We start from the raw sequence: 20196 nt of genomic DNA on the forward strand, positions 1-20196 counted from the left end.
AAACTGGGGACACTAATAATAGAATCTACGCCAAAGTGTTGCTGCATGGATAAAGGGCTCAGCACAGTGCTGGAACAGTAGGGAGAATGTTCTGGGAAGGACAGGAGTCCCAAGAAGGAGGATGGCTCTGGGTCTGGGCTGGTCAGGTTAGGGAGAAGGTGTCAGAAATAGCCCCCTTCCATCTGCACCTACAGCAGCCAGAGTGACCCTTAAGGTGGTCTTTGAGACCCTGCCCACCACCTCATCCCCTTCTCCCCACACTCCCTTTCTGCCTTCTCCTCTTCCTGGCCTTTTAATCCCTCTGAGCACAGGGTCTTTGCACATGTGGCTTCTTTGTCTGACATGCTCTTCCCTAGTTTTTCCCTAAGTCAGTCCCTCCTCACACTTCACATCTTACCTTAGGTGTCATTTCCTCAGGGAAGCTGTCCTGACCCCTGGGTTTTGTAGGTCCTGCCACAGGAATGCCTTGCTTTCTTTCACTTTTCCTCTGTGCGTAGCTGTATGTTCATCAGTGTGGTCCTGGGATTGACGTCTCTCTCCTCCACTGGGCTGTAAGGAGGCAGGGGCCGCATCTGGTTTTATGCACTAGTGGCTTCCCAGTAGTACCTGGTTCTTATATTCGGCATCCAAAAAAGGTCTGTTGAGCAAATTAATGGAGTAAAAGAAAGCCATGGATAGTAATGGTTATTTACGGAGCATTTACTGTGTACACGGCACTGAGCTAAGTTCTTTACCCGCATCATCTTACTAATCTCCCCAACAACCCTCTGAAGGAGGTGGTGCGATTATCCTCATTTTTCAGAAGAGAAAAATGAAGCTGAGAGAGGTTAAGTGACTTGCTCAAGGTCACTCTGTTTGTTGGTGCAGGAGTGGGAGGTGGGATTCATATAGAGGTCCTTCCAATCCCAAAGCGGCAGAGGATGCAGAAGTGAGTCCCGGCTGGGGTGAGGGCGCACCCGAGCCGGCGGAGCATCCCTAGAGAGGGAGTGGGTAGCTTCCCTGGCTCCACTCCAAGTTGGTGGTGCAGCGCCCGGCCCCGGTCGCGGGCGCAGACTGGCTGCCGCCTCCGGGCCACGTGGTGCGCGCAGCAGGCGCGTCCGAGGAGCCCGCAGCGGCTCCTGGCTCAGAGCGGTCTGGGCTCGGAGAGCGGCCGGGAGCTGGGGGCCGGGCCGGTGCGGGCGGCGAGGCGGGCGGAGGGGGCGCGGAGGCAGCCGGGCGGTCGGGGCGCAGCAGCTGGCGGCGTCGGGGCCGCGGCCTCGTCCCTTGGCGCGCCGCTCGCACCGGGTTTCTGCGCCCAGGGCGCACGGCGGGCAGGGACGCGGCGCCGGCCGCCTGGCCGCCATGGAACCGGCCCCCTCCCCCGACGCCGAGCTGCGGTCCTTGCTCCTCGCCAACGCGTCGGACGCCTTCCCCAGCGCGGGCGCCAATGCGTCGGGGCCGCCGGCAGCAAGGAGCGCCTCGTCCCTCGCCCTGGCTATCGCCATCACCGCGCTCTACTCGGTGGTGTGCGCCGTGGGACTGCTGGGCAACGTGCTCGTCATGTTCGGCATCGTCCGGTGAGTGCGCTGCGGGCTGTGCCCCGGGGTGGGGTGGGGAGGGGACTACGGACCTGGGACCCTGACCTCAGACCCCGCACTCCCGGGGCCTCCGCACTTCCTGAAGGGGGCGCCCGGGGCCCAGCGGAAAGACCACTTCCATCTCGAGGGGGACGATGGCGCGCGCGCACGCGCGCGCGTGTGTATGTGTGTGTGTGTGTGTGTGTGCGCGCGCGCGCCCGCATTTAACTAATAACATTTGATCATCTGTTGGCATCCCCTATTTCTGTATCAGTCTATGTGGGACAGTTTGGCGACAGTTGTGTGTCTGTCACAGTTTGTGAGTGCGTTATTTTGTTTGTGACAGTGCAGATGTGTGTTTGGACCTCCAAAAACCTGGTAGGGGTGGGCAGAGATGCCGGAAGTGCCATGGGCCTCTGGGGAGACAGCAGTGTGTGGGCTGACTACACAGGTGAGGGCACAGGAGCGCTTGTGTGTCTGCATCATGCTGAGTGGGCACTTACCAAGTCACACTTGGGGATCTTCTGCTGGGGTCCCAGTGTTGGTGTGTGTGCTTGTCTCACACTGTCAGTTTGTGATTCTCTCTGTAGGAGCACGTGACAGTGTGACTGTTGTTTCTTGTCAGACCCCTGAAACCCTCGGAGGAGGAGAGCCTCCAGAGTGGCTTTGGACACTTGTGTTTGTGCACCTGTGTGTGCGTTTGTTAAGGGGTAGCCATGGTTCCTGGATACAGTGGGCCAGCTAGTCGCTCTCTGCTTCCTTCCCCAGTGGCCCTCTAGTCCTGGGCTCTGGACGCGATTCAGAGAGACCTCAGATCCTCCTCACAAAGGCTCCCTCTCACCTTCTCCTCCTCTCCTCTCACAGTCTTTTGTTTTCTGGAAAAGACAAAAGTGATTTGTTTGGGCTGGAGTGGAGTTTGTACTTTCATCTGAGGAAGTGAAGTTCGCTTCTTGGTATCTATGTTCAGTGTGGGGACCTTCTCAGAGAGTCTAAAACATCATTGGCTTGCTCAGAAGCAGCCTTCCTGACCCAGCTCCGCCAGTGCAGAGACTGGCAAAAGGAATTGAAAGGAAACTCCTATCCTTATAACAACAAAGATGCCCTGGTATTTGCTGTTAGTTGGAAATGGGTCATCCACGGTGGTTGACCAAGAGTACGACCCTAAACCTCCCTGGGCTCTGGTGTCACCAAGCCGGGCAGAAGGCAGAGGGCAGATTGTGGATTCCGAGGTGGGAGATGTGAACCGTGGTCTTGGTGCAGTCGCTGATGCCTATCACATTGGGGGCCCATTCCCCCTGCCCCACCATCTGCCCCATCTGCCTCAGTTTCCCTGTCTGAGGGATAGAGACCCAATCTCCTCAGTTGGGAGTATGAATTCCAGAGTATGGGGTCTCTGCCGGGCAGGGTGCAGTATACTGGAGCGCTGCGTGGGTGTGTGGGTGTTGAGGGAGCTTTGGCGTCGATGACTCCAGGGGAAGCTTTGCTCCCCCAGGAAGAGTGGAGGGCACAAGAATGTCCTGTGCTTTCAGTGACTCATCACCAGCCACAGTGGGATAATTCTCCCAAGCACAGGCAGGATTGATCTTTGCTTTGCATTTTTGTCGGTGATGCTCCCCACTTTACCTTCGGAAGTAGTGTGGCCTGTAGACTTGGGTCAACCTGAGTGTTAATCCCAGCCACGAACTGGCTCTGTGACTTGGGTAAAACACTTAGTCTCTTTGAGCCTCAGTTTCTTCATCTATAGAATGGGGGAATAATAGAAGCTTCTTCGTCAGGGTTTTTGTGAGGTGTCACTGAGCGAGCATATATAATGCAGTCGGCGTGATGCCTGGACCCAATAAGTGGAAGCTGTGTGTACGATGCGGATGAGTAACTTTCCAGATTCTTCAGAATCCAGTGCCTACGACAGAGGAGAGTAAGGGGGCACTTGTCCTAAGGTGGGCCTGGGAGTAGCTCTGATTCAGGGAGTCCCAGGTTCCTGGCACTCGTGCTCTTTAGGGGGGCTCTAAGTGCTCTGATCTGGGGAAAGCTGAGTGTCAGTGTGTTCGGTTCCATCTCCAGTCTCTTTCCTGGGGCCTCTGGCTGGTGGGCTGATGAGCACAGCTCCCCACTACCACTGAGCCAGGGGAGGGCCTCTCACTTCCGAGGGTCCACTCAGGGCAGGCCCTGAGCTCTGCCTGCTAGGGTACTCCAACCAAGCTTCCCAGAATCACATTGTCAAATGCATCTTGGAAGAAGCGTAGCTGGCCCCTCAGGTCCCTGTGTTGCTAAGACATTTCCTGGGCCAGCCATCTATGTGATCACTGTATCTCTGGGCCCGACTGACTTAATCCTCACCTACAACCCTGTGGGATAGGCATTAGCATCCCCATCATTGTCACCTCCATTCTACAGGTGAGGAATCTGCAGTTCAGAGGGAGGCAATGTGGCCTGTTCCCCTGAGGTCCCACAGCTGGCTCCAGACCCAGAGTAGAACCCTGGTCTTGTCCAGAACTTTTTCCAGAGCTGCCTGGGGTAGGGGACAAAGAATTGCATGGAAGGAGGGGGCAGAATCCTGTCCCTCCTCTTGTCCTAGGATTCTCAGAGAATGATGGAGACAAAAGGACGATGAGCCTACGCGTTATTCAGCTCTGCCGTCCTTGGGGAGGGGAATGACGGGCCCCTGCACTTAGTCCTTCCCCGCTGAAAGGGAGGCTAGGGACAGGGCAGCTGCCTGGGGCTTGGCTTTTGCTGGCAAAGTCCCAAGAGCAGTGCAGGGAGGGGAGCCAGGATGGAGAAAAGCCTCTGGTGTATCTGTGGTTCCCTGACAACCCGTGCAGAGCCCAGCCCCACCAATAAGTGAGTCAGTTGATTGGTTGAATGAATGAGTGATTGAATGAATGAATTCTGCCTGTCAGTCCTGAGCTGAACCTATCTGGGGATCAGGGGAAGGTTTGCAAAGGAAGATCCAGAGGACCACTGAGGCAGAAAAGCAGGGAGGTGTAGTGGCAGAGCTGGGGCTCTGAAGTCAGATGCATCAACGGGCAAATCGTGAGTTCAGAGCCACTTACTTGCTGTGTATTTGGACTAGTGACTTCACCTTTCGGAAGTTCATTTCTTCACCTGTAAAGTGGAAGTAACAGCAATGCATCTGGGGTTGTGGCGAGGATTAAATAACATGTTATGTCTGAGCCATTTAAGCCCTTTGAGAACAGGGAGGGTCTCTATGTGAAGGAATGAAAAGAATGAACTCATTCAAGAAAAATCCTATGGATGCACTGTGCTAGATGCTGAGATATGATGGTGGGGAAGAAAATCCACCATCCCTGCCCTCATGGAGCTCAGGTCTGGGAGAAATAGACATTCATCAGCCATCCATCCGACAGATTTAAGTTTGTAGCTGTGGTGAGGGCCGTGGAAGGGTATGGGGGAGCTGTGGGGGCCCATGATGGGGGGAGGGTCTCACCTGGTCTGGAAGTTCAGGGAAGGCCTCTGAGGAGCTGAAGGATGAGGAGGGGGTAACTAAGTAAAAAGGCGAGGGAAGAGCCTGTGACGGGAAGCCTGAGGTGGATGAGGGGCTGAAAAAACAGAGCACAGTTATCTCAGAATCCCAGAGCACAAAGCACTCTCCGTTCCCTCCTCCCCCCCCAACTCTGACCCTTTCCTTGATCCATGGACCCGCCTGAGAAGCCCACTCATCCTTCTGGATACATGAGAGGGGCCTCTGGGAATTGCACTCTGAGCAAACAGCCTGTGGTTCCTGAGGGTTCCATGAAGTGTGAGCAGGAGTTCTGGGGATGTGTGGTCCCCAGGCAGACACTCCCTACCCCTGCAGGGTGAGTTCAGCCAGGGTGGTGACTTGGTGGGTCTTTAGAGCAGACACCCAACAACCCCTCCTTCTGGGTGCAGTCGTACCCTGAGCAGGGCTGGCATCTCAGAGTTCCCATTGGCAGCCCTCTAGGCAGGGTGGAGTGTGAAGGGCTTAAGGACCCCCGCATCTCTGATGGGTGACCCCATCTTCCCTCTACATGGCTCAGAGCTTCCCAGTTTGCCTGTCCTGAATCCGGTAGGAGATTGGAGTCAATACTTCTCCACCTTGTCTCTTGTCCGCCTGCCCTGTCCCCGGCCTCCACCTCTCCCTGACCCTGGTTTCGGCAGGTTTGCACCTTGCTGTGTCTCTCACCAACCCCATCACCCCCACCGGGCCTCCCTGCCTCCTACCAGCCCGGACTGCCTCTTCATGACTCTGTTTCAGACTATGCGTTTCTCTGCCCCTTGAGCTCTTCCTGGGCTGGTGTCTCTTCTGACTCTTGTATCAAATGCCAGCTCTGCCACCTGCTAAGATCTTTAGCAGGTTGGATGGCCACTCTGCACCGCAGTTTCTCCATTTATAAAATGTGGATCGTAACACCTGCCTCAGAGGCACCTTTGTCTTAAAGATGACAAGATGACGTTGGTAGAGCATCGTGTTTTCCCTCCCATCCCAGGTGACTGCAGCACAGAGCAGGGAGGGGAGGTTGGGCCTGGCAGCCTAGTGTGGGGCGGGGCCATGACAGGTGAGTAAGGGTTCTGGGTGTCCCCTCTGTCTACTACCGAGGTGCCAGGGGTTGCTGGGACAAGTGCTCAGGGTGAGAGCTCTGAGTCCCCATCCTGCTCTTGGGGATGCAGCGTGAAGCCCTTGCCTTCTTGTCTCCCTCCCCTCTCTTGTCCTGATTGGGGTCTGTGGACGCAGGGCTCCTGGGCCAGGAGAGATCCCAGTGAGGTGACACAGTGCAGTGGTGAAGGTTCACGGCTGGGGGTCAGGTCATGCTGGTCTCCATCCCCGCTCGACCATGTCCCAGTGTTGTGGCTTTGGGCAAACAACTTAACTCCCCTGAGCCCCATTTCTGCATTTGCAAAATTGGGGTGATCAGGATAGGTTATTGGGAGCATTAAGTGAGGTCATGAATGTGAAGGTCATAGCACAGCACCTGGCACATAGTAGGCCTTCAGTATGTGTCAAATGCCGAGATTAACAGGCACCCCTGCAGCTGCTCCAGGCAGGCAGAGCTGGTGGCTATGAGACCTGATTGTCTATACTTTCCATCTTGGGTCCTTTCCTGTTTCCTGCATCGTCTGCATGTTTACTCATTCAACAAGCGTTTGCTGATGCTGACCCCTGGCAGGCCCGTCCAGCCTCAGCTCCCACTGACTAGACTCTCAGCTTAAGCCTCAGCATGGCCTCTGGCTTCTGATGTACCCCCAGGACCCCCTAGTTAGTTACAGCCCCAGGGACAATTGCAGCTTCCTGGAGCTGAGGGAGTCCAGGGGGGCACCTGACCCAGCCAGAACAGTTGGTGTCTGTGCTGAGTCGTGAAGGGGGAGCAGGAGTTGGCTCCACGGAGAGGGGGTTGGAACATTCCAGGCAGAGGGAACAGCACAAGCAAAGAAAGCTTCAGCAGATGATCGGATGGCAGAGCTGCAGAGGGCAGGGAAGTTCACCGTGGCAGGATGGAGAGAGCCAGGGGCTGGGCTGGCTGTGAGGCTGCAGAGGCCATAAGGACCAAAGCAGGGAAGGCCTTGCAGACAGGTGTCTTCCTCACTGTGGTTGTCAGCAGCGCCTGCTGTGTGCTGAGCTGCGGCCAGGCCCTGGGACCAATGATGCACCCACTGACCTTCCAGAATTCCTGGGGGAGGGTGCAAATATTAGAGGAACTCCATGGACCAGCCCCAGGGAATTGGAGGGAGTCATTCTGGTGAGGGGGGTGGGGAGGGAGGGCTGAGGAGGGGCCTGGAGTCCGGCCCAGCGTGGCTGTGTTAGGGGCCAGAGGCCGTGCTGTGGCTCGAGTTGTGAGACTAGACAGTTTCTTGGGGCCCATGGTAAGGCAGCCATGCTGGGAAATGGAGCTTTTGGTCACAGGCCATGGGGAAGAGAACTTTGGAGCAGTCTGTGCAGAATGGAGTTCAAGAGGACGAATTTGCTGTGGGTGGGCTTGGGGCGGATTGGAAGGGGTCAGCTCAGGGTGATGGAAGAGAGCTGGGTGACCTGGGACAGACCCCAGAAACCCTGGCCTTGGTTGTTCCTTTCAAAGCCGGAGTGCTGTGGGACCTGCAGAAGGCAGGAGGCTGGGCCAGATGAGCTCTGGCGAGGCGAGTGGGGAGGGCAGCAGCCCTGGATGGTGTCCCCAAGCCTCCTGGCCCTGCCCTGGGGCCTAGCTTCACAGGGCTTGGGTTCATTCCCTGGGGAACATGTGTGACTCACAGACACACCGGGGAGAATCCAGAGGAGTCACTCCCGTGCTCCTGCCACGTGCCAGAGGCTCCTCCAAGCTGCATGACAGGCCTGCGAGGGTATGAGAGATGAGGGCGGGAAGGCTCCGAGGGAGCCTCTCACAGCCAGAAGGAGGCACACCCAGGTCTTTCTGACTCCCAAACCCCTCCACGTCCACTCTGCCGCTGCCATCCATGGGACACGTGGGAAATGGAGGCGAGAGCTGGGGCTGTCTAGTTAGAGGAGGGAGGACCAGGGCTGGGGAGGAGGGCAGATTGCTGTCTGCAAACCTCTGAGGCCTCTGTGTGGGGTGACAGCACTTGGGAGCCTGGACATCAGAGCCAGACTGACCTGGGATCACACTTACTAAGAGAGTGAGCTTGGGAGATATATACATAACCTCTCTGAGCCTCAGTTTTCTTGTCTGTGAAATGGGAGTAGCAATAGACCCTCATAGGGTGGTTATGAGAAGTTCATGAGGCTTCATGTGAAAGACTTCAGCACAGAGCCAGGAACTTGGTAAGTATTCTATAAACATTTTCTATTATTATGTCTGTTTAGAAGAGGAGTGAGACTTGCTTCTCACTCATTTGATCGACATTTATCGAGCCCCAGAGGAACTAGAATTATTGGGTGGATGCTACAGGGAAACTTTGTCAGCTCAATGCTAGACATTTTTTTTTACAATAAACACAGTAACATAAATCACCATAAGTAACACTGTAGTTATTTCAGAAAATACTGAGACGATTAAGCAGAGACAAACAATACCCATAATCCTACCATAAAGAGAAAAGCTTTGTCGTTTTGGTGTATTTCCTTCCCATCTCTTTCTGTGTCTCTCGTTCTGTGTTTATTTGTGTGTGTGTGTGTGTGTGTGTGTGTTTTAATGACATCTGTATCATACTATATTGAAATAATGATCACATCGTATATAATATTTTGTAAGCTGCCTTTTCACATACCATTATGAGTGTATTCTCATGTTATCAAACATTCTTTGAAGACATGATTTTTGATGGCTGCATTGTATGAATGTCTTCTATATGGGGGGACTTACATCGTTTCCCATATCATGCTAGTCTAAATAATGTGTCTGTGAACATTCTTGAACCCATATGTTTGTGCACATCTCATATTATTTCTAGAAGAAATTTTCTAACAGTCAGAGCTCTTCAGGAAGGTATGGGCTGCTGTGTAATATAGGGAGTTTCCTGTCCCTGAAGCTATGCAAGAGGGCACTGGCAAACCACTGTGTGGAGATTTGGGTGGAGAAAAGATAGACATACATAATTTCAGGCTCCTCTCCCCACAGCTGAGACTGGAGGAAGAATGCTTCTCAGATTCTGTGATCTCAGATTTCCCTTCTCCCCTTCCTGGCGGAAGATGCCTGAACTTTAGAGGATGGGGGCTGTGCGAGGGCAAGGCATGATTTCATTAACCTCGGAGTCCTGGGACCTCGAAATCTAATTGGCTACTCAGACATCATAACATGCACAGGAAGAGGGATAAGCGTGGTGTAGAGCAGAAAGCCCTGCTTAAATTAGCAATTTACCATCTTGCAGGCTGCAGAGGCCCCATTACCATCTGGGCGGCATGGGGTGGAGTGGGGTGTCTGCGTTGTGTTCTATTGATTTAGAGCTCCCAGTTCAGCTGCAGAAATCAGCAGCTTTGTCTCTGGCCGGGGTGGGTGTGTGCAGCAAGAATTTTTTCTTCTGTAGCTTCCCAAGTCTTTCTTGATAAGTGGAAGGAACTCAAACTTCAGAGTCCTGTGAGGTCAAAGAGTCCCGTTCAATAAACATGACACAGGGAGAGGTACAAATGGCCTCCCTCCCCTCCCCTGCGTAAGTAACCTTTTCACCAGGGCGTAGAATTTTGAATCACGGATGATTATTCTCTTTATTGCACATTTGTTTTGTGCCAGGCACTCTGCTTAGAGATGTATATATATTATCCTGTTTAATCCTCACAGACCTCTATTAGGTGAGTGCAGTTGCACCCGTTTTCTAGATGAGGAAACTCGAGGCTCAGAGAATGTTTGATATAACATCCTCAAAGTCCTGGAGTCGGATTAAAGTCAGGTCATTCTGATCGCAGAGCCTGCACTTTTTTTTTTTTAATTGAAGTATAGTTGATTTACAATGTTGTGTTAATTTCTGCTGTCCAGCAAAGTGATTCAGTTATACATATATATGCATTCTTTTTAATATTCTTTTCCATTATGGTTTATCTCAGGATATTGAATGTAGTTCCCTGTACTATACAGTAGGACCTTGTTGTTTATCCATTCTATATATAATAGTTTGCATCTGCTAATCCCAAACTCCCAATCCATCCCTCCCCCACCCCCCTCCTCCTTGGCAACCACAAGTCTGTTCTTTTTTTTTTTTTTTTTTTTTTTTAATATTTTCTTTTTGTTTGACAGTTTTGCTTTATTTATTTATTTATTTATGGCTGTGTTGGGTCTTCGTTTCTGTGCGAGGGCTTTCTCTAGTTGTGGCAAGCGGGGGCCACTCTTCATCGCAGTGCGCGGGCCTCTCACTGTCGTGGCCTGTCTTGTTGCGGAGCACAGGCTCCAGACGCGCAGGCTCAGTAGCCGTGGCTCACAGGCCCAGTTGCTCTGCGGCATGTGGGATCTTCCCGGACCAGGGCTCAAACCCGTGTCCCCTGCATTGGCAGGCAGACTCTCAACCACTGCGCCACCAGGGAAGCCCTGTTCTTTATGTCTGTGAGTCTGTTTCTTTTTTTTTGTTGGGGGGAGTGGTATAGTTGTTTTACAATGTTGTGTTAGTTTCTACTGTACAGCAAAGTGGAGTTCCCTGTGCTATATAGCATGTTCTTATTAGTTCTCTATTTTATACACATCAGTGTATACATGTCAATCCCAATCTCCCCAATTCATCCCACCCCCCCCACCCCCACGCCCCACTTTCCTCCCTTGGTGTCCATATGTTTGTTCTTTACATCTGTGTCTCTATTTCTGCCTTGCAAACTGGTTCATCTGTACCATTTTTCTAGATTCCACAGGTATGCATTAATATATGATATTTGTTTTTCTCTTTCTGACTTACTTCACTCTGTATGACAGTCTCTAGATCCATCCACATCTCTACAAATGACCCAATTTCGTTCCTTTTTGTGGCTGAGTAATATTCCATTGTATATATGTACCACATCTTCTTTATCTATTCGTCTGTCGATGGGCATTTAGGTTGCTTCCATGACCTGGCTATTGTAAATAGTGCTGCAGTGAACTTTGGGGTGCATGTGTCTTTTTGAATTATGGTTTTCTCTGGGTAAATGCCTAGTAGTGGGATTGCTGGGTCATATGGTAATTCTATTTTTAGTTTTTTAAGGAACCTCCATATTGTTCTCCGTAGTGGCTGTATCAATTTACATTCCCACCAACAGTGCAAGAGGGTTCCCTTTTCTCCACACCCTCTCCAGCATTTATTGTTTGTAGATCTTCCGATGATGCCCATTCTAACTGGTGTGAGGTGATACCTTATTGTAGTTTTTTTTTTTTTTTTCATTTATTTTTGGCTGTGTTGAGTCTTCGTTTCTGTGTGAGGGCTCTCTCTAGTTGTGGCGAGCGGGGGCCACTCTTCATCGCGGTGCGTGGGCCTCTCACCATCGTGGCCTCTTTCGTTGCACAGCACAGGCTCCAGATGCGCAGGCTCAGTAGTTGTGGCTCACGGGCCCAGTCGCTCCGCGGCATGTGAGATCCTCCCAGACCAGGGCTCGAACCCATGTCCCCTGCATTGGCAGGCAGATTCTCAACCACTGCGCCACCAGGGAAGCCCCTCATTGTAGTTTTGATTTGCATTTTTCTAATAATTAGTGATGTTGAGCAGCTTTTCATGTGCTTCTTGGCCTTCTGTATGTCTTCTTTGGAGAAATGTCTATTTAGGTCTTCTGCCCATTTTTTGATTAGGTTGTTTGTTTTTTTTAATATTGAGCTGCAGGAGCTGTTTATATATTTTGAAGATTAATCCTTTGTCCTTTGATTCGTTTGCAGATATTTTCTCCCATTCTGAGGGCTGTCTTTTCATCTTGTTTATGGTTTCCTTTGCTGTGCAAAAGCTTTTAAGTTTCCTTAGGTCCCATTTGTATATTTTTGTTTTTATTTCCGTTACTCTAGGAGGTGGATCAAAAAAGATCTTGCTGTGATTTATGTCAAAGAGTGTTCTTCCTATGTTTTCCTCTAAGAGTTTTATAGCGTCCAGTCTTACATTTAGGTCTTTAATCCATTTTGAGTTTATTTTTGTGTATTGTCTTAGGGAGTGTTCTAATTTCATTCTTTTACATGTAGCTGTCCAGTTTTCTCAGTGCCACTTATTGAAGAGACTCTTTTCTCCATTGTATATACTTGCCTCCTTTGTCATAGATTGGTTGACCATAGGTGCATGGGTTTACCTCTGGGCTTTCTATCCTGTTCCATTGATCTATATTTCTGTCTTTGTACCAGTACCATACTATCTTGATTACTGTAGCTTTGTACTATAGTCTGAAGTCAGGGAGTCTGATTCCTCCAGCTCCGTTTTTTTTTTCTCAAGATTGCTTTGGCTATTCCGGGTCTTTTGTGTCTCCATACAAATTTTAAGATTTTTTGTTCTAGTTCTGTAAAAAATGCCATGGTAATTTGATAGGGATTGAATTGAATCTGTAGATTGCTTTGGGTAGTATAGTCATTTTCACAATATTGATTCTTCCAATCCATGAACATGGTATATCTCTCCATCTGTTTGTGTCATCTTTGATTTCTCTTATCAGTGTCTTATAGTTTTCTGAGTACAGGTCTTTTACCTCCTTAGGTAGGTTTATTCCTCGATATTTTATTCTTTTTGTTGCAATGGTGAATGGGATTGTTTCCTTAATTTCTCTTTCTGATCTTTCATTGTTAGTGTATAGGAATGCAAGAGATTTCTGTGCATTAATTTTATATCCTGCAACTTTACCAAATTAATTGATTAGCTCTAGTAGTTTTCTGGTGGCATCTTCAGGATTTTCTATGTATTGTATCATGTGAGTCTGTTTCATAGATGGTTTCATTTGTGTCATATTTTAGATTCTACATATAAGTGCTATCATATGGTATTTGTCTTTCTCTCTCTGACTTACTTCACTTAGTATGATAATCTCTAGTTGCACCCATGTTGCTGCAAGTGGCATTATTTCATTCTTTTTTATGGCTGAGTAGTATTCCATTGTATTTATGTAGCACGTCTTCTTTATCCATTCATCTGTCGATGGACGTTTAGGTTGTTTCTGTGTCTTGGCTGGCTATTGTGAATAGTAGAGCTCACACTTTTAACCATTGCCCTGTCCTCTGCCATCTTGTATATCAAGTTCAACCCCTCTGATTTACAAATGAGTAAAGTGAGGCCTGGAGAAGTTCTGTGTCTTTTGAGTCAATGGCCAAGGCAGGACTGGAACTTGCCTTTCCTAACCCCTTGCCTTCTCTTGCATCTGTTTCCATGCTTGGGATTACGTGGGCTAAGGGAGAGCCAAAGGGTGGCTGGGAATAGGAGTAGCTGGGAGCATGAGACGTTAGTTCCTACACAAGGCAGTCCAGCTTGGGGGCCACTGACAACACCTAAGAGGCCCAAAGAACCCAAGTTCCCTGGGGCAAGGCCAGCAGCTAGTGAAGCAGCCATATCCTTCAGAGATTGGATTCAAATCCAGGTCTGCTTTTTGCTGGCTTTCCACCCTTGGGCTCACCTCACAGAGCCTGTTTTCTTATCTGTGAAATAGGGATGATAGAAAAGCACCTACATTGCAGGTAAACATACATTCAGCAACTCCTCCTAAGTATCAGGCAGAGTTCTAGGTGCTAGGTATGCAACAATGATCAAGACACAGTCCCTGTCCTCATGGAGCTGACATTCTAGTGGGGAAAAGATAGACAATAAAGAAATAGATGTAAGGCCTATAGGCAACGAAGTCAACTAAAACAGGCATGGTGACAGAGTGGCGGGGCTGCAGATGTAGATGGGGAGGTTGGGGACGAGGAGACAATTGAGCAGAGGCCAGTTGCTAGGAGGAAATGTTTTAGCAGGGGGAACAGTGAGGGCAAAAGTTAAGGGGGATGATGTATGGCCTTAGCCCAGGGCCCATAACAGGAAGTTGTTGGTGATAATGATGCCTTTTGGCTGGTTGCCTAGGACTTGGGAACAGAGGCAAGGATTAAGCCAAGGGAAAGAAACTGCTTCTGCCAGCCAGGCCAGATGCCCCTGCAGGACAGATGGAGGTAATTTGTTTCCCTTGGTTACGAAAACTCATCTTCCTGAAGTGCTAGGAAATGCCCCACATCTAGTGATTTTCCATCCCTCCCAGTGCAGGGGGAGCAGAGCCCACACGTGGTCAGAGGGCTGTCCTGCTGGGAGGGGCAGGCGGCCACAGGACGCTTCCTCCACAGGCTCAGGCCTGGTCATCCCAGGTACGAGAGAGGCCAACAGCAGAGAATGGCATATTGACTTGTCGGACTGAACACCAAAAGTAGCACTGCTGGCCGTTCATGGGGGCTGACACGGTGGGCAGCTCTGTGCCGAGCGCCTCACATAAATGATCTCATTCAATTCTCCCAGTTCTGTGAGCTTGGGACCGTGTTGCTCTCCATTTGACAGATGAGGCCACTGAGGCTCAGAGGTGATAATTCACTTGCCGAGGGCCACAGTGGGTAAATGGCAGAATCAGCCTTGAACTGAGGCGCCTTGATTCCCGGAGCCCACTCATGCAGTGTCCGTGAAGGAACGTCCGTGAAGAAGGTCAAACTCATGATACCCTCTGATCCCAAATGTGGAAAAATGACTTTGTCATACAGCCAGGGATTGGGAGAGGCCATGGAGCAGGATTGATGTATCGTTATTAAAATACTGAATTATTAATAAATAGAACAAAAGTGAAACTCTATTGTGTGTCAGGCAGAAGGAAGTATAAGTAATGCCCAGCATGGCCAAAGGCCTAGAGGTGGGAAGCCTGGGCTTTTCGGAACACATGGCTTCAGACCGTGGTTCTGTCCACCCTGTGCTTCTGGACAAGCACCTCTTCTCTTTGGGCCATAGGTTTCTTCTGTGAACGAAACGGGAATGTATTGATACCCACTTTTCCCGGTGGGTGTGAGTCAAAAGAGAGAATGTGTGTGAAGCGGTCTGCATGGGGCCTGCCTTGCCCATTGTCCTCAAGGAGTGGCTCTGGGGGTGAGGCGTGGGGCGGGGTGGGAGGGTACAGATTAGGCAAACTGTAGCATCCATATAAGGTCACTAAGAATGGAAAACTTGAGGGCAATTTTTCACATGGAATTATGGGATTGGAACATTTACTTGGCAATGGTAAGTACTCAAAGTAATGAAGAATTCACCAACTACAACTGTGGCAAAAGTGAGCGTGCGTTTTTTTCTTTTTTTAATATTTATTTATTTATGTATTTATTTTTGGCTGCATTGGGTCTTCGTTGCTTTCTACAGGCTTTCTCTAGTTGCGGAGAGTGGGGGCTACTCTTCGTTGCGGTGTGAGGGCTTCTCATTGTGGTGGCTTCTCTTATTGCGGAGCACAGGCTCTAGGCACATGGGCTTCAGTAGGTGTTTTTTTTTTTACCTTTTTTAAATATAAAAGTTTTATTGAGATATAATTCACATACCATACAATTCACCCAAAGTATAGCAACAGAGTTGTGTAACCATCATCACAACCAATTTTAGTACATTTTCATCACCTCAAAAAGAAACCCCATAACCACGAATAGTCGCTCCCTTACCACGCCCTGCCCCAGGCCTGGGTAACCACCAATCTACTTTCTGTCTCTATAGATTTGCCAAATCTGGACATTTAATATAAATGAAATCATACAATATGTTGGGCTTCAGTAGTTGTGGCACGTGGGCTCAGTAGTTGTGGCTCAAGGCTCTAGAGTGCAGGCTCAGTAGTTGTGGCGCACGGGCTTAGTTGCTCCGCGGCATGTGGGATCTTCCCAAACCAGGGCTCGAACCTGTGTCCCCTGCACTGACAGGCGGATTCTTAACCATTGCGCCACCAGGGAAGTCCCAAGCATCCGTTCTGGCCCTATTACAATGCTCCATACAGGAGACCGTCCATGCAAAATCTCACTTAATCTTCACGACACTTCTGTGAGGTAGGAACCATCTGTCTGTTTTACAGATGAAGAAGCTGAGGCTCAGGGATATAAGACTTTTGCTCAAGGACACCAAGGTTAGTAAGTGATTGCAGGGCCTGCCCTCTCCATTTGATCATGCTGCCTCTCATCACACTGGACCCCTGAAACAACCCAGCGTGGTGGCGGTTGTCATTGTCCTTTTCCGGGTGAGGAGATGGTGTGGCTTCCTGGCACCATCCTTAGCCTAGAGCATGGCTTTCGGGTCTGTATCAGTCAAGGTCCTACCAGAAAAGAAAAAAGACCAGTAAGATATATTTTGAGGAATTGGCTGATGCGATTGTGGGGTCTGGCTAGGCAAGTCTGAAATTTGTAGGGGGGGCTGGCAGGCTGGCAACTCTCAGGCAAGAGCTGATGCTGCGGTCGACAGGAGGAATTTCTTCTTCCTCTGGGAAACCTCAGCTTTGCTCTTAAGGCAGACCCTCATTATCATGGATAATCTCCTTAAAGTCAACTGATTGCAGATGTTAATGACATCTACAACATCCCTTCACAGCAACACCTCGATTAGTGTTTGATTAAATAACTGGGTACTATAGCCCAGCCACTTTGACACATAAAATTAATTACCGGGCTTCCCTGGTGGCGCAGTGGTTGAGAGTCCGCCTGCCGATATAGGGGACACGGGTTCGTGCCCTGGTCCGGGAAGATCCCACATGCAGCGGAGCGGCTGGGCCTGTGAGCCATGGCCGCTGAGCCTGCGCGCGTCTGGAGCCTGTGCTCCGCAACGGGAGAAGCCACAACAGTGAAAGGCCCGTGTACCGCAAAAAAAAAAAAAAATTAATTGCCATCACAGGGTCAGACAGACCTGGGCTTGAGTCCTGGTCCTACAACCTATAGGCTGTGTGACCTTGGGCAAGTTTATCTGCCTCTCTGAGCCTCAGAGTCCCCTTGTCTGCCAAATGCAGTGATAGTGCTTACGACCATCATTTGTTGTGAGGATTAAGTGCAATGATGTAAATCAAGTACCTTCACCCAGTGCCTGTCATATAAGAAGAGGGGAGATGCACACGAACATTGATGGTCTTGAAATGGGTGTTTTCTGGCTGTAGTGTAATTGCTTGTTCCTGTGTTTGACTTCCATTTTACACTGGTGGCTCCTGGAGGGCAGGAACTGCATCCTCTTCATCTTCTATCCTGTTTCCTAGCCCAATCCCTGACTCTGAGGAGGCATCACTGAGTGTTTCTTAAATATCTAGTTGGCACTTTGTTAATGAAATTCCCTCTGTGGGGTTCTTGGGATCTATAATAAAAATCCCCCAACTACAAGAGGGAAAGAAGATATGTAGGAACCTCAGGCCTCTGTTTCCTCTAGAGGAAACCCCTTACTTTTCGGCTTAGTCAGTCTTTCCTCCAGGGAGCCTTCTTTGATGCCTCCTCTGTGTTCCCACAGTGTCCTAAGTGTCCCCCATCAGAGGACATACACTTTTCAAACCGCTGATTGCTCATTTCTCTCTCTCTCCCCGAATGAGGGGGTGTGGGGTGGAGCGAGCATCCTTTGTTTGTAGCTGGAGCCCCAGCCTAGGGTCTGACACTCATGCAGCATGTCAGTACGTGTTTGTAGGAGGGACGTGTCCTATTTCCAGAGACCCATGGGCCGACATGCCACACTTAAGGAAATCTGCTTTTTCAGGGCTTCCGTTGTGTCTGGCTGCCCCATGCCCTGGTCCAGCCATCCTTATGCCGGAAGCAGAGCCAGGGTGATGGAGAAGAGCTTCTCTTCCCTGCATCTCACGAGCATGTTGTGGTTCTTGAACTGAACCGAAGACGGTGTCTGCCCTGTTTATTGCTGAGCACGCCCTGGTCGGCCTCCCCGCTCATGTGCGGCTCAGGAGCTCTGCATACCCATGTTCCAGTCCTTAATCGTCTCTTGGAGACACACTCACTGGGCCTCGTTATAATTAACCACTTTCCTTCCTCAGGCTTTGCCAAAACTGAGATAGCTAATTCATTTCTGGCCTCTCGCCACTCCCGTGGAATGGTGGGCAGGGTTGTAGCTCCCAGCGCTTGCTGCCCAGCCCTGCTTGTTTTGCCAGCCAGAAGAGCAACCACCCTGTGTCTACAAATTGAGGGAGCCCCAGCTGGACCCTGGTTGGTTGGCAGTTGTTTTATTTAAACTGTTTATCCCCCAGCGTGGGCAGAGCCTTTGGGATCACTGCTGTAGCTCTGCCTTGGTTTCCTCATTTGTAAAACAAAGGGGTTGAACTTGACAGACAGGGAGAAGATGGGGTAGAAGTCAGGACTCTGGGTTCTGGAGTCAACCCAGGCCTAACCTAGGCCCTGCCGCTCCCAGCTGCGGGACTTTGGGTAAGTTACTTCATCCCTCTGAGCCTCAACATTGCTCACCTGTAAAATGGGGAGAATAATGCTCACCTCCGGTGATGGTTGTGTAGATTCAGTGGGATAGTGAACACCCATAGGGCCCTTAGCAGGGCAGCTGGCGCATAGTAAATGCTCAGTAAATACTCTCATCAGCCATCTTTCCTTTCAGTGCCAACATTCTGTATTCCTGATGAAAAAAGTTGTTATGTTGGGAGAGCTGTGGAGTGGAGCAATTTTAACAGACATTGCTTCTGTGTTTTAGGCCATGGCTGGCAAGATGATTAACCCCTCTGTATCAGTTTCCTAGGGCTGTCATAACAAATTACCATAAACTAGGTGGTTTAAAACAACAGAAATGTTTTCTTTATAGTTCAGGAGGCTAGAAGTCTGAAATCAACAGGGCCATGCTCCCTCTGAAGGCTCTGGGGAAGAATCCTTCCTCACCAAGCTTCTGGTGGTTGCCGGCAATCCTTGGTATCCCTTGAGCTTGCAGCTGTATCACTCCAGTTTTTGCCTCTGTTTTCACATGGCCACGTCCCTCTGTGTGTGTCTCTGCATCATATTGGATTGAGGGCCCACTAATCTAGTATGACCACATCTTAATGAATTACATCCGCAAAGACCCTAATTCCAAATAAGGTCACATTCTGAGGTTCTAAGTAGACATAAATTTTGAGGGCAACTGTTCAACCCAGTACGCTTTCCAAGGCTCACTTTCCTCCTCTGTATGAAGATGATAATAGTAGCAGTTTCATAAGGTTGTTGGAGTGATGAAATGAGATAATCTATGTAAAAATTACGGTAGGACACAATAGAATACATCAGGCCTGTGTAAGCACTGAGTCAGTGTAGCTGCTGTGATGCAGATGGTGGCAAAGATGATAACAGTAATGGGAACAGTTCCATCCATGGACCCACCCTACATTGGTTAATCACTGGACACAGGGACATAGAATGTAGGCCAGGGCCTTGTCAGGAATTCTGAAGCCTTGGATAGGAGCCCCTGTTTCTTTTTGGCCTCAGCCACCTTGAACCCTCATCTGAGACTTAGCTCCTGGGAGGGCAGCTTGGAGAAGTAGAAGGACCTTGGGCTCTCAGAAGTCAGGGAAACCGATACCCTGTGTAACATTGCACAATTGTCTTTCCTTCTCCAGGCCTCAGTTTCCCTATCTGTAAAGTGGGAGAGGAGGTTTGAACTCAGTGTTAGATCAGAGCCTCTTCTAGTGTTGAAGTTCCAGCACAGGACTCTGTGTCCCACCCCAATGGTAGTAGGCTACCAAGGGCCAGGAAAGGAGTCAGGAGCCTGGGACTGCAGGGCAGCTCATCAGGGGTCATTCTGGGCCCATTTTCCTCATCTGGACAAGAAGAGAAGCCACTATGATATGAGTGTGCCAGGCAGTGTGCTAGGGACATCATAGGCATGAACTCATTCCACACTCACCACACCCTCAAGAAGTAAGATGCTTATACCCACTTCACAGAGGAGCATACTGAGGCTCAGAGAAGTTAACCCAAGGTCATACAGTGAGAAGTAGAGCTGAGGCTTAAATCTAGGTGTGTCTGGTGCCAAAGTCCATGCTTCTCCTTGGCTACGCTTTTACTGTATCAGTTTCCTAGAGCTGCTGTAACACATTAGTGCAAACTTAATGGCTTAAGACAACAGAAGTTTACCCTCTTACAGTTCTGGAGGCCAGAAGTCCAAATAGTGTATTCAGGGCTGCACTCCCTCTGAAGGCTCTTGGGGCTCATCCTTCCTTTCCTCTTCAGCTTCTGGTGGCGCCAGCAGTCCTTGGCTTGTGACTGCATCGCTCTTATCTCTAATCTCTGCTTCCATCTTCACATGGCCTTCTCTTCTCCCTGTGTGCTGTGTGTCTCTTACAAAGACACTTGTCATTAGAGTTAGGGCCCACCCGTATAAT

At 50.0% G+C, this 20196-nt stretch overlaps 1 protein-coding gene across 1 annotated transcript in view; it reads left to right on the top strand.

Annotated features, from left to right (window-relative positions):
• Window positions 1-1320: 1320 nt before the first annotated feature.
• The window catches only part of OPRD1 (opioid receptor delta 1), a gene marked incomplete at its 3' end in the record, with an annotated part of 37212 nt that continues 18336 nt past the window's right edge, over window positions 1321-20196 (top strand). The window contains exon 1 of the mRNA XM_082613868.1: window positions 1321-1556. Within this exon, the coding sequence (XP_082469994.1) occupies window positions 1342-1556 (215 nt within the window). The 5' untranslated portion in view covers window positions 1321-1341. The remainder of the gene's footprint in view (window positions 1557-20196) is intronic.

This window comes from Mesoplodon mirus (genome assembly GCF_964341445.2).
Source record: "Mesoplodon mirus genome assembly, chromosome: 3".
In the NCBI taxonomy this organism is placed as follows: domain Eukaryota; kingdom Metazoa; phylum Chordata; class Mammalia; order Artiodactyla; family Ziphiidae; genus Mesoplodon; species Mesoplodon mirus.